General features: G+C 46.2%; 1 protein-coding gene across 5 annotated transcripts; it reads right to left on the bottom strand.

Moving 5' to 3' along the window:
* Positions 1-6,559: 6,559 nt before the first annotated feature.
* Positions 6,560-18,143, bottom strand: LOC142791901 (uncharacterized). 5 transcript variants are annotated; one of them, XM_075885578.1, is made up of 5 exons: positions 17,757-18,136; positions 12,705-12,759; positions 10,316-10,542; positions 7,006-7,158; positions 6,772-6,908 (listed from the first exon to the last, which is right to left on the bottom strand). In XM_075885578.1, the coding sequence occupies exons 1-4, from the start codon at positions 17,937-17,939 to the stop codon at positions 7,033-7,035; spliced, it is 591 nt and encodes a 196-aa protein (XP_075741693.1). In that variant the 5' UTR covers positions 17,940-18,136; the 3' UTR covers positions 6,772-6,908; positions 7,006-7,032. The 5 variants fall into 5 exon arrangements, with proteins under 5 accessions (XP_075741692.1, XP_075741696.1, XP_075741693.1 ...); XM_075885580.1 differs by having other exon boundaries at positions 10,454-10,542; positions 17,757-18,131; XM_075885577.1 differs by lacking the exon at positions 7,006-7,158 and having other exon boundaries at positions 6,560-6,908; positions 10,454-10,542; positions 17,757-18,140.
* Between the last annotated feature and the right edge of the window lie 1,255 nt (positions 18,144-19,398).

Genomic DNA, 19,398 nt, shown 5'->3' with positions numbered 1-19,398 from the left:
CGAGATGAATATGAGGGGTGCCGTAGTGGAGGTCTTCACAAATTTTGACCATCTGGTGTTATTTAACGTGCACACGGGCATCTACTTTTACGCCTCCATCTAGATGTGACCGCCGCGACCACAATCGAATCCGTGGCATTCGGGTCAGCACCGGAGCACCCTATAGCGACTGGTCCACCGAGGCGAACGCGAAACAACGGCTGATTAGTGAATAGCACCTCGAGGCTATTCAAAACAAAAATAAAAAGCTGAGATTCCGTTTGCAAGTTTTATTATTTTTCTCAGCTTTTGTTCACTATACCGATTTCGAAAGGGTAGCGCTAAGACACAGGGAAAAGAAAGGCATAGAGACAAAGAGCGTGTTTTTTTTCTTTGTCTTAGCGCTTTTCTATCAAAATAATATGAAGCAGCTAGCCCAAACCAAAGTACTCCTCATTCATGCTACACAACAGAACATACCGATTGCGCCAAGTAGAGTCATGTTATGTGCAACGCTTTCAATGAGGTACCATTTAAAATGCAGGATGTAATCAGGAGATGGGACATTTTGGGTCTGTTTTTCTAGATATAGCTAACATTTAACGAAGGTCCGGTGAAGAGCGTACGGTATGCGACGTCAGCCCACCAATTTCAATGTAAAAGAGCGGCGTTCCTTTCTGTACGTCACTCCCTAGATATTGGGACGCACGCCTGCGAGAAGGGAAAGTAGCATTCATTAGAAATTGAGCGCTTTTCCGCAACATGTAATTTTGCAAATCTTTACAGGAATGATCCGGAGTGCCCAGCGCACTATTACGCTTGTCAGCTCGAAATGCCCAAACCTAGTAGGGGCCCTTTAAGGTGTTCACCGATGGGAGAGAAATTGGTCCTACGCGATTAGACCTAGCATCCCTCTCTTCTGGGGAATCCGTGGTCTGGTTATTTGCTCCTGCGCTGCCCTTCCCAGCCACAACGAAACAAAATAGACCCAGAAGAGTGTTAATTGAATGGTGGACACTTGATGCACAATGTTAGACAACAAAATGAAAGACTACATACTGCGAATCGCGTGGGAAATGCATGCTTATGTCAGTTTGTTGGTACCTTTCTGCTATCTTAAACAGATATTCCTATTTTTGTAGAACTTTACTGTGCCTATAATTTTGATTTCGAGGGCCTAACACCGTGTTTTACCTGCCTGTCTTTGGAGCCTAAAACACACCATTTAGTGCCTAAAAATGCGGTCTCTGGTAATGAAACCACATTCATTTTGACTGCCTGAAATTCTGTAATATTGTCACGATGAGTCACAAGTACTGGGGGGATTTAATAGAGCACCAGGTAGCTAGCACTAGGACGATGCGTCAGTCGTGGCTGGCTCTCGAGCAAAGAAGAACGCGATCTTCTTTTTTCCTCCAGATTTAGAGCCGCTCTTGCTGTCAACCCACTACGTGCTGGCGGCATTATCCCCCCCTTCCGAAAAGAAAAAAAAAACAAGTACCAAAAAGAGGAAAGGGAAGTACATAGGAGCACCGCGATGCTACTACATAGGCACGTGAAAAAAATGGAAATTCGGATGAAGTGAAAGTAAAAATTGAAGAGCGTGCCAACATAGGAAACGTCAATGAACGAGAAATTAAGTTCACAAAATAAACAAAAAACACAAAGAACGCTGTACGGTAAAGGAAAAGTTCCGAACAACGCGCAATAAATGGCTTCATGCGCAACACATGAACGACGTCCGGCCTCAGCCGTGTCCTGCTCCGTGCATGGGGTGTTGAGTCCGGAACCACTTCGTAGTTCACGTCACTGACGCGGCGTAACACTTTATATGGGCCAAAGTACCGGCTCAGCAACTTTTCACTAAGGCCACGGCGGCGGACGGGCGTCCACACCCAAACTTGATCTCCGGGGTTGTAAAACACTTCTCTGTGGCGGGTATTATAGCGTCGTGCGTCTGCCTGCTGTTGCTGGCCGATGTGCAGTCGCGCGAGCTGCCGGGCTTCCTCGGCACGCTCTGCGAATTCTTCGGCGTCTGTTGCCAACTCGTCTTCGTCCTGACACGGTAGCATTGAGTCTAGCATGGTCTGCACTTCGCGGCCGTAGAGAAGCCGAAATGGCGTGAATCGCGTGGTCTCTTGCACGGCGGTATTATACGCGAAGGTCACGTAAGGCAAGATCCGGTCCCATGTTTTGTGCTGTACGTCGATGTACATTGAGATCATGTCTGCGAGGGTCTTGTTCAGTCGTTCAGTAAGTCCGTTGGTTTGCGGGTGGTACGCAGTTGTCCTTCGGTGTCTGGTGTTGCTCAGTTTGAAAACTTCGTCCGTAAGCTGCGCCGTGAATGCCGTCCCTCTGTCCGTTATTACACTGGAAGGAGCACCGTGTCGTAACACGATGTGGCGCATGAAAAATTGTGCTACCTCAGAAGCCGTGGCTCGTGGGATCGCCTGGGTTTCAGCGTAGCGTGTCAAATAGTCGGTCGCGACGATCACCCATTTGTTGCTGTCCGCAGACATAGGAAATGGCCCGAGAATGTCCATGCCGACTTGGTCGAACGGCGTGCAGGGTGCTTCAATGGGCTGAAGCAAACCAGCTGGCTTAACAGATGGTTGCTTTCGGCGCTGACATTCCCGACAGCTCTTTACGTACTTCTTTACGCTTGCTGAAAGTCCTGGCCAATAGTACCTCTCGCTCACTCTGGCAAGTGTCCTTGAGTAGCCCAGATGACCGGATGTGGGTTCGTCATGGCAAGCGAAGAGGACGTCGTCTCGCATGTCTCGAGGAACCACCAGGAGGTAAGCACGATTGTTCGAACGAGCGTTCTTGTACAGCACACCGTCTCGTAGGCAGAACGACGTCAACGAGCGGGATAAATGACGTGGTATAATTGCGCCCTGGCCCTCTAAATGATCAATGATTGGACGAATCTCTGCATCATCTCGCTGTCGTTTGCTCAAGTCTGATGCACTAACAGCGCCCAGAAAGCCTTCGTCTTCCTCTGCTTCCTGACTGACGACATGAAGGGGTGCGCGTGACAGTGTGTCAGCGTCCTCATGCTTACGGCCGGACTTATGGACGATGGTGACATCAAATTCCTGCAGCCGCAAACTCCACCGTGCTAGCCGACCTGAAGGGTCACGCAGGCTTGCCAACCAACAGAGCGCGTGATGGTCCGTCACTATCTTGAAGGGACGACCATAAAGGTACGGGCGGAACTTGGTGATTGCCCACACGACTGCGAGGCACTCTTTCTCCGTAGTGGAATAATTCGCCTCGGCACGGGATAGAGAGCGGCTGGCGTAGGCTATCACTCTTTCGATGTCCTCTTGACGCTGAACGAGCACTGCACCGAGCCCAATGTTACTAGCGTCGGTATGGATCTCCGTGTCAGCATCATCGTCGAAATGAGCGAGAACGGGCGCTGATTGCATGCGCTGTCGCAGCTCATCAAAAGCTGCTTGTTGCTCGTTTTCCCAGACAAACGGCGTGTCGTCCCTTGTGAGACGAGTCAGAGGTTCTGCTATCTGTGAAAAGCCATGAATGAATAGGCGATAGTAGGCGCACAAACCAAGGAAGCGCCGGACGGCTTTCTTATCGACAGGAGCTGGTAATTCGGCAACAGCGGCAAGCTTGTCCGGATCGGGGCGGATTCCTTCGGCGCTAACTACATGTCCAAGAAATTTTAGTTCTTTATAGCCGAAGTGGCACTTCTGTGGCTTTAGTGTGAGGTCCGCCGATCGGATAGCCTCCAGCACGCTGCGCAGGCGGTGAAGGTGCTGCTCAAACGTGGTAGAGAAGACCACCACATCATCAAGGTAGACAAGGCAAGTCTGCCACTTGAGCCCTGTGAGGACAGTGTCCATCATTCGCTGGAAAGTTGCCGGTGCTGAACACAAGCCAAAAGGGAGCACTCGAAATTGGTATAGGCCGTCTGGAGTCACAAAGGCTGTTTTCTCACGGTCTCGCTGATCTACTTCGATTTGCCAATACCCGCTTTTGAGATCGAGAGAAGTGAAATAATGGGCACGACGAAGTCTATCCAGCGAATCGTCGATACGTGGCAGCGGATACACATCCTTTTTCGTCACGTTGTTAAGCTTTCGGTAGTCAACGCAGAAGCGTAGCGACCCGTCCTTCTTTTTGACAAGTACGACTGGAGATGACCACGGGCTGTTCGATGGTTCAATAACGCCATCGTCAAGCATCTCGGTGACTTGCGTACGTATTGCTTCACGTTCTTTGGCCGACACGCGGTAGGGGTTCTGGTGTATCGGACGTGCGTCTTCGTACGTGATGATCCTGTGTTGAGTGATGGACGTCTGGCGGATCTTTGAGCAAGTTGCGAAGCAAGACCTGAACTCGAACAAAAGCGCTCGTAGTGCAGTCTGGTTAACGGTGGGCAGATCAGGATTGATGTCAATATTACTCATTGACGTGTCGGCGGTATCCACTATTTCGGACGTGAAACAGTTGGTGACGTTTGCTACTTCGTGGGCAAACGCTATCGAAGTGCCACGGAAAAGATGTCGATGCTCGTTGCTAAAGTTGGTTACGAGCAATTCAGATCGACCATCACGAAGGTGTACTACACTTCTTGCTACACAAATGCCTTGCTGCAGGAGGTGTTCTAAATTTGTCTCAGCCACCACATCGCCATCGCCCAAACCACAGCATGTTACGTCGACTAGAACACTTGTTCGTGGAGGAAGCGTCACACTCTGTTCAGAAATACGGACTACGTCGACACGCCTTCCACCATCTTGCACGTTGATTGCTCGCTGGGCTGAGAACGTGACGCGGCACTCTTGCAGATCAATGATAGCTCCATTTTCTTGTAGAAAGTCAATTCCCAGAATGACCTCACGGGAACATTCGCGTAGAACAAGGCAGCTTGCTACGAATGTGTACCCTTGAATCTGTACTCTAGTTGTGCAGGCACCCAGTGGAGTAACGACGTGACCACCAGCTGTCCGAATCTGCGAGTTATGCCACGGCGTGATGACTTTCTTCAGCTGCGTTGTCAGTTTCCCGCTCAGTATGGAATAGTCTGCGCCGGTGTCCAATAACGCATTAACTGCAGAACCATCAATTGTCACTGCTATGTCGAGTGAAAGTCGGCCATCCTTTGCAGCAGTATGTGATGTCGGACCGGTTTCTGTACAGTTCTGCGTCAATGGGAGGTCTTCAGCGCTTCGACGTTCAGCGACCCCGCCCCCAGAGGTCGCTTTGTCTAGTTTTCCCGACGGGGGCTGGGAGACCGTGTGGTAGAATACCGCTGGGGCGTTGATGAAAATCGCCTCGGTGATGGCGAGCGCGACTGGCGCCCGGCAGATGGTGGTGCATGCTGCTGGGAGAGGTAGTTTTCGATGTCGCGCGGTCTCTGGCCGTAACGGGGTGGCGGTGAGTACGCAGAGAAGCCGCGAAGCCCAAGACGGCGATATGGGCACTGGCGGTACAAGTGATCAGCTTCTCCACAGTGAAAGCACAGAGGCCGGCGATCAGGTGTGCGCCAAACATCAGACTTTCGAGGAGACATGCGCCGATCGTCGATGTACTGAATTGGTTGCACTGAACGATGGGCGACAGAAGCACCAGGGACAAAGGCCAACGGTGGTGGCGTGTACGTGCCTTCGTAGTACGGCATGTGCTGCACTGACTGTAGTGAAACAGCAGGAACAGGATGGACGAATAATGGCGGCGATGCAGCAGGGCGTTTCAAAGCTTCTGCGTAGGTTGTCTCACGGCGCCCAGGCAGCACGCCGCCGTTGGACCGATCTTGGACCAACATCGGCTAACATCGGCACCGACGTCGGGCCGACGTCGGAAGTGCAACTTCTTCCAATGTCGGGCCGACGTTCAAGCCAATGATGGGCCGACGTTTTGCCGATGTTTTAGCCAGTATGCAACCAACATTGGGCCGACGAAGGCCCATCGTATTGCCGACAAAGCTGCCAATGTTCGGCCAACATTGGGCCATATTTCAGCCAATCACATGCCATTTTTACGCCGATGTTTGCTGCACGACGAATATTGGCTACGGATGTACGACCGACATTGGACCAATCCAGGGCCACATTGCAGCCAATCAAATGCCGTTATTACACCGATGTTTCCTGCACGACGAATATTTTCTACTGATTGGCTTGCAATTATGAAACCATTATTAGTAGGAAATTTTTCTTACCGGAAGATTTAAACAATATGCCTCGATGACCCGCTCTTGTAGCTTTGCAGCCCTGTATACTTGGGGCAACAGAAAATTGAATGCTGAGAACTGAAAGCAGTTACTCGATCTATTTCATCTTTTATAGCTCATTCCCTTTGCTAACACTAGAAGCGTAGTTTATTTTTTACCAATTTATCTTTTGCAATAGCGAGTGCTTTATTTGGTACTGGTATTTGGTACAGCAGATCGAAAAAAGTCATTAGGAAGTAAATGTTGAAAGCGTATGTCCCCCACTTGGTAATCGAGAATATTCATAGTTTAGAGCATTTTTTTGTAACTAAAACATGGTGATGGTGCTTCCGAATCAGCGTAAGCTAGCTGAACAGTGCACCACCGACAGTCTGCAGACTATTTATTCTTTGTTTTTTTTATTTATTTGGTACAACAAAAAATGTATACATTGAAAAATATATATACACAACTAAAAAAGGCCCGCTCTACTGCAGGTCAGGTTGCGTTGGGGGCACAGTGACAGTGGTGCTGTCAAGGCCCTGGCTGCTGTGGCTGGGCAGGAAGCCAGCTGCCGCGAGCAGCCGATAATCTGCACTCTGAGAGTGGGGATCATCGGGCTGCTCCACAACAAATGCTTCTCTGAAGCGCCGCTTCCTGCCCCCACAGCGATCACCAGACACTGGCAGCCACCTCTTAATAAAGTTGAGGGCCTCCGCCTGGTCGCACCCTGCTTTTTGGCAGATGACATCTGCATACAAGAACAGAAATACCATAGTACACATGAAGCACTGCAGTACAGAGAATACACAAAGGTACACACACATAAAACAATGAACAAGTCTAACCTGTCACTAATCTACAGAGCCTCAGGTTCACAAAGGCCCTTTTCTGCCATGAAGGCTGTACAGCACTTCCACGTCATGTGCCAATACAGCCTTCATGGCATTCACACCAATTTCTCGGAGGCCACGTCCCCCAATCTGCAGGAGGTGCTTGCACTGTAAAAAAATGCAAAAAGCATAGATGGGGTGAACGCAACAGCACATCGAAATGTTTTCATGATAAAAATCTGCAAGAAGAGGACACTGAAAACAACAACTTGAATTTTTGGGCATCACAACATTTCATTGTTTTTTTACGCTAACTTCAACTCACTTGACCTAAAATGGTTTCCACATCAGCCCTCTCACACTCAGTGTGAGAACCTTTCAGAGTCCTTCTCTGAATGCAGTTTCGCTGTTATGAAATCAAATACAACACTGTTATACCCCTTAATAAATGTTGATTCTAGCTATGAAATAGTATAATTACTTTGTACAGTGCTCAAATTCCAATACACGTTTCTTCGAGGTTACAATGTCTTTGCCTGAATGCTGACCAGGAGTAGCTTCTACAGGTGAAAAACGATAAAATATGTAGAATTCAAAAAGAAGCTTGGACATGTTTTTAATCAATGCATTGTAAGCAGAGCACAACGAGATAAATGAACATGATCAAGGCGTACTAAGAGGCAACCTTAGAGCGACCAAATCTTGGTCATAGATGAAACTGGTAGAAAAATAAAGGTCGCACTAGATGGTCGCACCATTTGCTGTTTATATTTTTCTGTGATAGCCAACAAAGAGGCATGTCGCTATAGAAATCTCATCACAATAAACAAAGGTGCATTTTTCTTCACACTGCGAAATTGGGTGCATGTTAGATTTTTAAAAAAGTAAGAAATCGGCTAACACAAGGCAGGGTGAACTGTAGCTCAAAGCAGAGAGAGCCGCAGGGGACACGAAATAGGGTGATAAATGAACAAAATTAGTGAATGTCTGTTTTAAGCAGGCTATTGCTAGTCACTGCCCATCAAACACACGATGCCGCCTACATCGTCTGCTAGCTTAGGACAGTTCACTCGGACTTCACAGACTATAGTAAATACAGTCGAATCTCATTAATTCCAACACACTTAATTGAAACTGACGCTGTGGTCCTATCAAAGCTATACCGCGCTCCGAAAATGCTCTCAGCACCCCGCCCAATCCTGCGGTGGCACTTCAGACACCTCATCGCTGTGCTTGAAGAAGAAAATGAAGAAAAGGAAAGAAAAGACTGCGGTGGAATGTTTGCCAAATGCCAATCTGCGACATTCCTGTGCCCCGCTTCGGCTTTTTCTGTCCCTGCCACGTAGAGACCCTTCTCCTCTTAACACTGCGCATGAAGAGAAAGAGGGGAAAAAAAGCTGTCGCAGAGAGTTGGGCTCTCTCATGCCGATCTGCAACGCGCCGGTGTCACGCTTCCCTGTTTTTCGTTCCTGCTATGTAGAGACTCTTCTCCTTTCAACACCGCGCATGAAGAGAGAGAAAAAAAAAAAAGCTGCCGCGGAGTGTTTCTCTCTCGAATGCCGATCTGCTTTTCTCCAGGTGGAGACGCTCCTCCATTCTCATCATGTGCTGGCCACGCTCCGGCTGCAGCGCAGATGGTAACAGTGGAAACACAGTTGTCTTCGAAGAGTGTCAGCACTGGACATTGACGCGCGCAACTTCTTTTTCCAGGAGAATACTGAAGCCGAAGTACAAATGCTTTGCAAACTGCACGCAAAACTTGTTGACTCGTTGCAAGGCCAACGTGTACAGACATGGATTGACTACTTTAATTAATGACGGATGTCCGGTAATTTGTGAATAAAATTTGAACTGGTATAGCGCATTACGGGGAAGAAGAAACGGCCGAGCAGACCGACACAAGAGGACAGTTCAAGTACGATGAACCAACTCGCCCAATCTTCAACACTCTTGTGAATAAAACTTCTCCATGCACATGCATCACTGCATGGTGAGCCCTCCGCTCGTTTACCGTATTTACTCTATTCTACCGCGCCCTCGATTGTAACGCGCGCCCGGTTTCCACGACAAAAAAAAAAAAAAAAAAAACACCAAGACATCGGTTGCAACGCGCCCCCTTTTTTCTCATTGGCCCGCTTGATCACACCACTCGCGAAAACGACTCTTTTTGAGAGCGTCTTCCGTTTAAATATGAAGTACGGGGGAAGCTTATGCCTATCTGACGTGCAACAGAGCATTGCTGTCACTCTAGTTTTACCGTGGCCCGATGTCAGTACACAAACTTGCTTCGCCCCCTTCTCCTAGACGGTTGTGGTGCCAGGCATGTCGAAGTAAAGAGGCGTGTGATCGGCATTCCCGATTTGCCCAAGCAGGTAGCCGTTGTTGTGCCGCAAGTTTAGGAGGAACCTCTGAAGACTCTGAAACTTTTCTTCGTACTCCTCCGGCAACTTCCGGCATATGCCCGTTCGCCTTCGGAGGGAAAAGCCTTTTCTCTTCATAAAGTTCGTTAGCCAGCACCTGCTCGCTTTAAAATGGCTCTGCATTAGCCCTTTTTCTAAGGCTAACTGCATAGCCTGCACTTGGAGCAGTTCTGTCGTCACGGGCCGCTGTGCCGCTCACTGCTTAATCACATACTCGCCGAGCAGCTCTTCAATTTGTGGAAACCGACCCTGCTGTGGTCCACTGAAGCCTTTGCGTGAATCTTTGCTGTCGACAATATTCTGCTTTTGTTTCCGCCAGTCCCGCACGCACATTTCGGGAACTCCGAATGACCGCGATGCGGCCCGATTTCTGCCCGTTCCGGCACACGCGACGACTTTTCTTTTAGAAGCAGCATTGTGGTGCACTCGTCGAGTTTTTGGAGTCGGCCCTACCATGCCGTCGATGCTAATGTACTACAAGATGACGAACTCCTCAGCCCACGTATGAAGTGCCGCGCATGGGAAACACATAGGCAGAAATGACCGACGCGCCATGCCGACGCACGTAGGGGGCGGCCATTTTGTAAGTGGCGATGGCAATAGAATGACCATATTCATATTTTTTTTCGTACTCGATTCTAACGCACATGCGATTTATGAACTCTCTTAACCGTAAAAAAGGTGCGTGTTAGATTCAAGTAATTACGGTAACTCTCATTATTTTGAACTTCTTTTAATTTGAACAAATTTTCTGGCCTCTTTGAGTACGAATATTTTCATATTCGACTGTAGTACAGTGGCTCATGAGATAACCTGACTAGTTTGTTTCCCAAAACACAGTATCTTAAAGCAGTACTAAATTTCTGCATGTTACATAGGCATATTAAAAATCAAGAAATATACACCAAAGCCGCAGCCACAGCTTTACTCTGCACAGCTGCCTCTGCTGCCTCCACTTCTCCAATTGTACCAGCAGGCAGCCGGGGAAGGTCAGAGGGGCGCTGTGCTGGCTGGGCGTGCTGAGGCACGGACAAGAGCCGTACCTTGTGCTTCAGCTGTCGCACCTCCTGCAGAACCTGTCTTTGTTGCTGCCGGATGCCAAGTTGGATCCGCAGGATCCGTAGCAATAGAGCTGAAACATACAAGAGTACATACCATATTTACTCGCACAATTTGCATCCTCACATAATTTGCTCACCAGTATAATTAGCCAGCCTGCTTTACTACAAGAAACTTTTTGCTCGCATACTTTGCCCTCCCCAACCAGCCCGAGCCACCTTGCCAGCACACACACAGACACATTTGACTTCATGATGCTCTGGTCAGGCACATCTCTTGTCGAGCAGGCGAGTGCAGTCTTACACAAAATGGACTGAGTGCAAGGTCTCTTCTTCCATGAACTTTTATGCTTTCCCTAGAATATCGAACTTGAAAACGGAAACCTGTTTATGTGTAGTCCGAAATGCCTAAAGGTTTGCCTCCTATCTTCCCACCTCTTCCACGGCAAAAATGTATTCCCGAGACACAGCACAGATGTTGAACGCGTGCAAGGACCTGTCACATCAACTAGATCAGGCAGGTTTTCGCACTCATTTTTTTTTTCGGTTTCGCCATCTGGCCATTGCGTTTTTACCGTTCCTTGTGATAGGCTACAATAATTATATATGAGGCAGATTGCTGTTATAAAGCTTACCGAAGAAAACTGAAACCGTGCTACCGCTAAGCACATGTGCTAAGCACAGCGTGGAGTTCTTCGACATGCAATATTCAGTATGGGAGCCAGCAGAAGAGTGCGTTGAATAAGACTTAGCATAGAAGCTTGGGTGTGTTGGTTAGATATCGGAGGGAACACAACGCAATAGAAGACTGGGACAAGGAATGGACACACACGCACATGAAGGGCGACACACACAGCACTGTGTTGGCATCGCGCTTCCTTGTCTGCATCTTACTTTACGTTGGGTTCCCGACAATTATTGGAGAGTACTTATGTTCTCTGGTATAACCCTGTCGTGGGAACTGGTTTTTGTGAGCACTGTTCGGAAGAACTTCAAGAAAATGGGGGCATTTGAACAGGCTTAGCAAACAAATGACAATCCGCTTTGAGACAGCTGTGACAGCGCCTGCAACATATATTCCCAGTTGAGCTTTTAGGCCAGCAATTCCTACTAGCTTCGCACATGACCGGATTGACAAAAAAAGTACACATAATACGCGAGTATATACCGCATTTGACTCTGTAGCTTTGATGAACCAGGCAGATACACAAATTTATCCAAAACTCCATTGATTCTGTTGCAAAATTATTCAACAAACAAATTGCGATGTTATCCATGTTACTATACGATTGTGGCACTTTACCATTGCAGCTTTCCAGGAGGCACACATAGTGCAGCGTTAGTTCACCACTCGCAGTTAATTGTATGAAGTAGGTTGCTCACAGCAACTGACTGCATGTAATGGTGAACATCTTGCATGCTTGCACCGCTGTTTCAGCATGCTGGCTGCTTCCCATACGGCTATCAATTGATGTTCACAAAATTGGGAAGATGAAGAAAGACTACACAGTGCCCTCTGGCCACCCTATACTCCAAACTTCCAGCCAACAAACAAACAAAAGAAACAGAAGTATGCAAATGAATATTATTCCTAATTCAGCTGGAATGGAGTGTAGTTTTCACCAATTCTGTGTGTTAAGTCAATATGGAGTGAGTTAACTCCATAAAGTAGCTTTTCTCATAACAGTGTTCACTCTATTGTAACACAAGGAGTGACTTCATAGCATCTAGAAGGAAAAATAGAATCTTCAGTATTTGATAGAAATGTGAGGCTCTACCTTAAAACAACAATAATCTGGAAAAAGAACTCATTACATTCGAAAAAAAAAAAGGTAGCACAGTTGATCCCCTTTACAAGAGACACTGATGTAACAGACAAATGGGGATAAGAGGCACCAGTGTGCAGGCTGACATTTGGCCCATCATGCATCAGGCACTCCGTAGATGCGCCTGTGCAGCCGGGAGCCCTGCAGTCAAGCATGCTGAGCAAGACTGTTGACCACTGTACAATGACACATTGCCACAAAATTTCAAAACTTCATTTCACAGACTTCTGCAAAAGCTTCTTACACTCTTGCATAATTTTTGCACAAGCTTCTCTCATTCTTGCGTGATTTTCGTCAGAACATATAAGTGGTGGAAGTTGTATGTCCCCAAAAACTTGCACAATACAAATAGCATACATTAAAGTCTATCACTTAATACGTGCATAGTGTAACAATGAAAGGAAACTCACGCATGGTTTGCTCCGAGCCTTCCCCGTGCGGTGCCTCCTTGAGCCTTGGAGAGCACTGTACAGCTAGAGCAAAGTAGCATCAATCCAGTGTTAATGGCAGGTTAACAAGACAACAAAACTAACCCCCATATTCATAAACGCTCCCCGACTCGACTTTCACCCTTCACTTGACAGAGTTGAGCACTGTGTTGCTGCTCGTTTGAAAGCGACGCTGCGCTACTCGAGAATCACAGCAGATTATTGCTGACATGCAGCAATTTTCTCTGCTGAGAGACGGCGCTCCCATCAGCCATCTCAAGTGAAGGTGAAGCGTTGAGTGGAGGGACGTTCTAGAATACGGGGGTAAGATTGGTTGCAAGAACACTACAATAGACACACTTAATTTTTACACTTCATCTATATTGTACAGCTACACACATTCTGCATCCTTATAATGCAACATATACATACAGGCTTATAAAGTAAACACTGTAGGCTGCTCAAATAACACCTACACAAAAAAATTACCCAAAAGTGGCCATGCGCAAAGTAGTTTTATTTGAAACTCACAAAACTTTTGCGGTGATGGAGAATAAATAAGACAGGTTACGCTTGGAGGCACATGAGACCTTCGCAGCTTTCATAAAGTACAAAAAACAATATGGTATGTGTGTGTGTATGTACGCATGAAGCTTCAGCCTTTACATACGGTTTCTTGAAAGAATCGACTATGAATTTTATGGCACCTGTGTCCTTCAGCGCAATTGAAAGCCTGCTGATCAGTGTGTGCAATTGTGGAATAGTTACATGAAAAATGGCGTGAAACACCTAAAATCAAATTTTTCTAGCTAGGAAATATGCAGCTGTGTATACACAACACATGCTGCAAACAGTGGGAGGTGACCACAAGAGTGATTTGAGTGTAAGCGGCAGTATTCCGCATTCATGCACCCCGCCATTTTCAACTGTTGCCCAAAAGCAGCACCACTTCAGCGTGCTACTTTTTTTTTTTCCATCATAAACAGCACGGAATACAGCGAGGATGAAAACAACATATGCAATTAAATTTTGAGCACTATTTATGGTGCGCATGATTGATTGATTGATATGTGGGGTTTAACGTCCCAAAACCACTATATGATTATGATAGACGCCGTAGTGGAGGGCTCCGGAAATTTAGACCACCTGGGGTTCTTTAACGTGCACCTAAATCTGAGCACACAGGCCTACAACATTCCCGCCTCCATCGGAAATGCAGCCGCCGCAGCCGGGATTCGAACTCGCGCCCTGCGGGTCAGCAGCCGAGTACCTTAGCCACTAGACCACCGCGGCGGGGATGGTGCACATGAAAAAAAAAAAAAAAAAAAAGGCCTTTGTACAACGACGAATTCATAATTTGCCTTCACGGACCTTCTGTTAGGCTGCACCACATACATATTTTTTGTGGCTTTCAAAAGAGATTTGAAAAAAAAAAAATAATAATAACCGTGTTTACTCTCGTCATGAGCGCACTCACTAAGTCACCCTCATTTCAGTCGGCAAAATTTTGAATTTTTTTTTCTTCCACATATTAAACACACACCTTACGTTCATCCGCTGAAGTCCCACGGGCTCCCCCCCCCTTGCCGCCTTCGCTCGCTGCCACGTGCCATTTTATTTTTGTTTCTATTTGTTCACGGAATGTCCCCTGTCTTTTTTAATTATCTCTTGTAACATATGTGGCATTATCTTGTTCCCAAGGTGCCACAGGTGCTTTGCTATGTAGATGCACCATTAAACTAGTATTTTTGATCAACTGTGCATTTCTGATGTTTACCTTGCAAGTACGTAAAACTGGCATGCTTCTTGATCTACGATACACATGTGGCTTGTCTCACTTTGAAGGAAAAGTTAGCATACAATGGTGTAAATGCTTAGAATTTGAAATATTGAGGCAGCAGCACACCGGATATGATCATATGGTAAAGAAACAAGTGCTGACTTATTACTGGCAAGTTGTCACTTATATGTACAAATAAATTTTGCGAGCTAAAAAAAGTACAATAGCACAGCGAGGCTATGATGTGGTTCAACCTGTGGATTCGCTTCATTTATCACGCCATATGATGAAGCTTCCTTTGGTAAAACTGCTCAAATAAGAAAAAAAGTTTGCTGTCCAATACAGCAACTATACAAAGTGTGTACGTGCATCTCGCAGCGCCTTTTCGTCACTTCCGAAATGCGCCACCAACATGCCCGGGCACCAACCGAATCTATCGCCTACAACTGCCATGTTGTCTCCTCGTGCTTGCACCCGTTTAGTTTTGCCTCACGATGCAAGTTTGAGAAATTATGAGCTGCTAGTGAGGCAAGTTGATTTAGTAGTCCACGCAGAGGGAGCAGAGCTTAGGGTGTTTCTTGGCTGAAAGTTATAACCTGAAATTGAGAACGCACATTCCGATTTTCCTAAAGGTACCAGCGTATTTGGCTGGTGCAGATTAACAAAAGCTACTTGAAGAAACTTTGCAATATTTGCATCTTCAGGTGCAACTTCATTACGGGTAAGTGCCATAGCCAAGTATTTACCTGCAAACAGATATAGCTTACCAAGATACTGTACATACAAACTAGTTCACAGTTAAAATCATGATGGCGAGGAAGGCGGTTAAAATCGTGATGGCGATCGCGGAGATTTGGTATTGCATTGAAACAAACTATTAAGAATGGGAAACAATATTAGTTCACTTTGAAGTATAGCCGATCGGTTCAAGTTGGGCGTCAGGATTTTTTTTAATTAGTCAATTAATTCTATACACGGTCTCTATCATGTTCAGTGACTCCACTGTACATTAGCGTACAACAAAAGCAAAATACAAAGTGAAAAGTGTGTTAAAGCATACGCGAAAAATAAAGTGATGACTGGCATTACCGCGGCACACACCATGCAAAGTCGCTATCTGCCTTGTATAATATTTTCCTCGACTATTTCCACAAATTGCAATCAAAGAGGCTCAAGCTCAACATCAGCACTGTTTAAAACACTTGGGGGGGGGGGGGGGGGCATTGCTACTTTTTGCTACTTTGGTGGCGTAGGCCGTGACAATATATTCATAATATTATATCTCTTGTAAACTTGCCTAGCTCTGCACGACTAGTTTTCGATGGGAGCAGCTGCGCTTCGCACATCCACTCTTAAAATTGCGGCTCGAGAGATTTTGAGCTTTCACTTGTTTTTGGGTCAGGCAATTTGTAGTGAAAGCAAGATAATAGGCCCTCATAGGTTGTGGCGGGCAACCGGTGTACGCCGTGGCTGGTATATGTGTCGCACATCTTGATTATCTGGTCTTGTATCGAGTGAACGAGCGAGGCCTTCCTAATCCAATGAGCTCGTTAAAGTAAGACAACAAAAAACCACAATGCTTCCACACCGTTCACAGCAACAGATGACGAGCCCCCAACAAACCGCACTGCAGCACGTGAACTGCCGTAAATACCCAGGGAGTTACCCGGGCATGGCGGGAGAGGGCAACAACGGCAGAAGTGACATCATAAGAACACTATGTATAAAGGGGACATTTAAAGACTTTTTTCCCATTTATAAACTTCGTGCACTGTTCTGTCACAATTTATAGCTCAGAATAGTTGTATTTTGAAAAGGGCACTAATTCATAAGCCCAATGGTTCAAGGATGGGTGCATTTAGGGGGCCCATTCTACGTTTTACTTATGCCCTTCAAGAACTTGCTTACAGGGCCAAAGTCCTGTTTCAGAAAGAACACGCTAGTGCGTGGCCAGCAGTCAGTCAAGCATTAGTGCTGGTGAGATTTGGAAATGCAGCGCATGAGCATCCTCATCTGCTACTTCTCTGCTCATGCTCTCGGGGCTTACTTGCGAGGCACGGTCCTTCGCACTTTTCATTTTCACACTGTAAATCAACTGATACCAACTCTGCCTTCCATTATTTAATAAACCAATATTTCACGGTCACGAGGACGAGCTTAAAATGTTTGCTACATCAGACCTGAACAGCATTTTGAGTCATCGAAACTTGCTAGTTGCAGCGAGCATTATGCGAAAAATATGATGTGCTTTACGGTGACAACTTGCAAAACACTGCAGCAACGATTAAAATCATGCATTTTTTGTGCTCACAGGAAATCCCTGAAGCAGGAGGTACTGTGCTAGATAAATTGCGCAGCTAAAATACGGATGCGCTTTCCAATGCTGTCATGCGTACAGGCGGAGAAATGGCAGACAAAACTAGGCGCACCCCGATTCTATGCGCATGCGTCCCATTCACAAGCCTCGCTGCCAGTTAGCACCACATGGCTCACTGTCCATGAGCTCGCTTGTTTCCTGTAACAGTGGACCATACGGTACACCTATTTAAAAACGAGGATAGAATGTATATAATGCAGAATCTGATGAAGCCATGACGATGTGTTGCTGATGAAATCTGGAACTCTAGTTAGTACCCTTATTGTTAACCAGCCGACCGACTAGCAAAAAGATTTGCGACTGAAATGATGGCATCTACACCTGCCCTTAAAGGGACACTGAACAAAGTTTTTGCCGCCGAGATTTTCAGCCAAAGCAAAAGATTGGGCCATTAAATTCATAGACAATAATAATTTCAAGCAGAAACTACGAAAACATACTGAATTTAATGGCCTTTTACAAAATGCCGCGTCTAGCTCTTAGACACGGCGTTTTCTAAAAGGTCGCGACATTTATTTTTCAAGTTTTTTTTTGTTATTCAAGGCAAATCTACGGTGCATTGTTCATAGAAAACAAAATTGCCTCGGTGAGATTTCTTTGCGAGCAGCTTACTAATTTTAAGGCAGGCACGTTGATTCGTGAACTGAAGGATGCGAGTGATCGATCTTGCCTGCTAGTGGCTAGGCGACAAAGGCTTTACCTCACGTCCTGGTGTAGCTAAGTCACGCAAATGGAGCAGAAAATGTGCATTATCATTTATTTCACCTAAATATCACACGTATGTGACTTATTGCCGGTGACAGGTGATCAGGATGAAGTCGACAAGTTGCAAATCTGAACAAGAATTCACTCGAATGAAAAACCAACCTATACTCACGTGCACGGTGAAGTCGAACACGTCGTCCGTCAATGTTGTCGCTGATGCCCGGAGGAAAAGAGGAGAGGACAAGCGACGGGGTCGTCTCTTTCTATAAAGTCGGCGGAACTGCCAGAACGGCCAACACAAAAGGCATCGGGTTGACATTCCTCCATCTGGGCATCCGTCGCTCCACCCGGGCATGCAGCTGCTACTGGTTCTACTACTATCCTCTTCCCCGTGCCTCTTCCCGACATTGCAGTGTTGCTGCCATACTCGCTAACCTTTTTAAATTAAAGCACGCAATCATGTATTATCGTGCGCCATACTAAACTTAAAAACAGTGCACCGGTACATGAGATCACGAAGCGCGGTCCACGCTATCACAAGAGCAATTAGATAAATGAAACAAAGAAAACAAAAAATGTATAAAATATTTTGTCTCAATACGATCCGCAATTCAGTTTCCTGCAGCGGCTTTTGGCTCTGTATGAACGGCCAAGCCAGTGCCAAGCCAAGCTTGCGTCCCTGATCAGCTGTTTGTTTCCACCGAGAATTCAACAGTGAACTGGCAATTTGTTTAGATGATATTGCTAAAGGGCTCGAAATTGAATATTTCTCTACGTACTACTGCTGTACTTTTCCTCTCTGTTTCCTGATCACAGTGATGAGATTGAGGAGGTTACAATTTAGAAAACAGCAAGTGCAGCTCAAGCATTGCTAGTATCGCTGTTTCGGTAATAAAATGTTACAAAGATTTTGCCCCGCGACCTGCTTGCCGTGTTCGAGCACCCAGTAGAAATTTACGGTGCCGCGTTTGAAAGAGTTGAATAAAATTGCGATATTACGAAAGAAAGGCTCTGAAGCAACATCGCATTTTATCAGGCCTACACCTCCCACACCTAGACGAGTAAAACTCGTCGATATTATCTTGCAAAGCTGTGTATAATATTTAAAACACATTCTTTAGCCCACGATGAATTGTTCTCTCGTGTGGCTTCTCCATTTGGTACTGTCATGTTAACTTACAAAGGCAACTTTCCATATTTAGTCTCTTTAGATGTTGCAAAAGCTTGACACGTGGTGTGTATGCCATACTGATAATTCTCCTCGTAACCTGGGTCCGCCTCTTTAAACAGCGTCGCATTTTATTGTTCGCAATTGTGTTTGTTTTATACTGTAAGCGAGCTGTGTGATTTCATCAATATTCACGAGTGTTCCCTGACTATACAAACACGTGCGTCTTATTTGGTGCGGTGCACGTTTGTATGTAGCAAAAATGTCATTTCGTCAGCGTGTGTCTGCATACACTTGCATGCCCTGCAGTACGTGTACATAATTAATGCAGTAAGGACTGCAATGCATAGCCTTGCATGGGACATTTATTCCATGCACCTTGAGAGAAATGTTGTTTGTTATGAGCCTACTGTTTATCATTACATTTTTTTTTCTTTAAAGTTTCATCTCCATATAAAGCAGCTGTATACAGGCACGAGCTTCAGCAGCTTCCTCGTTGTTCCATTTTAAATAAAAACACCAAGCCTACCCGAATCAATGATCTGTTTGCTATCATTACTGTTATGTGTTCTACGATGTACACAAGGACAGTAGTATACAAAAAATAGGGAGGGAACTGAATGCCCTGCCTGCAATGGCTGCACCG

Source organism: Rhipicephalus microplus, unplaced genomic scaffold, assembly GCF_043290135.1.
Source record: "Rhipicephalus microplus isolate Deutch F79 unplaced genomic scaffold, USDA_Rmic scaffold_198, whole genome shotgun sequence".
Taxonomy (NCBI): domain Eukaryota; kingdom Metazoa; phylum Arthropoda; class Arachnida; order Ixodida; family Ixodidae; genus Rhipicephalus; species Rhipicephalus microplus.
The sequence above is the reverse complement of the archived record's forward strand: the minus strand, read 5'-3'. Positions and strand labels throughout refer to the sequence as shown.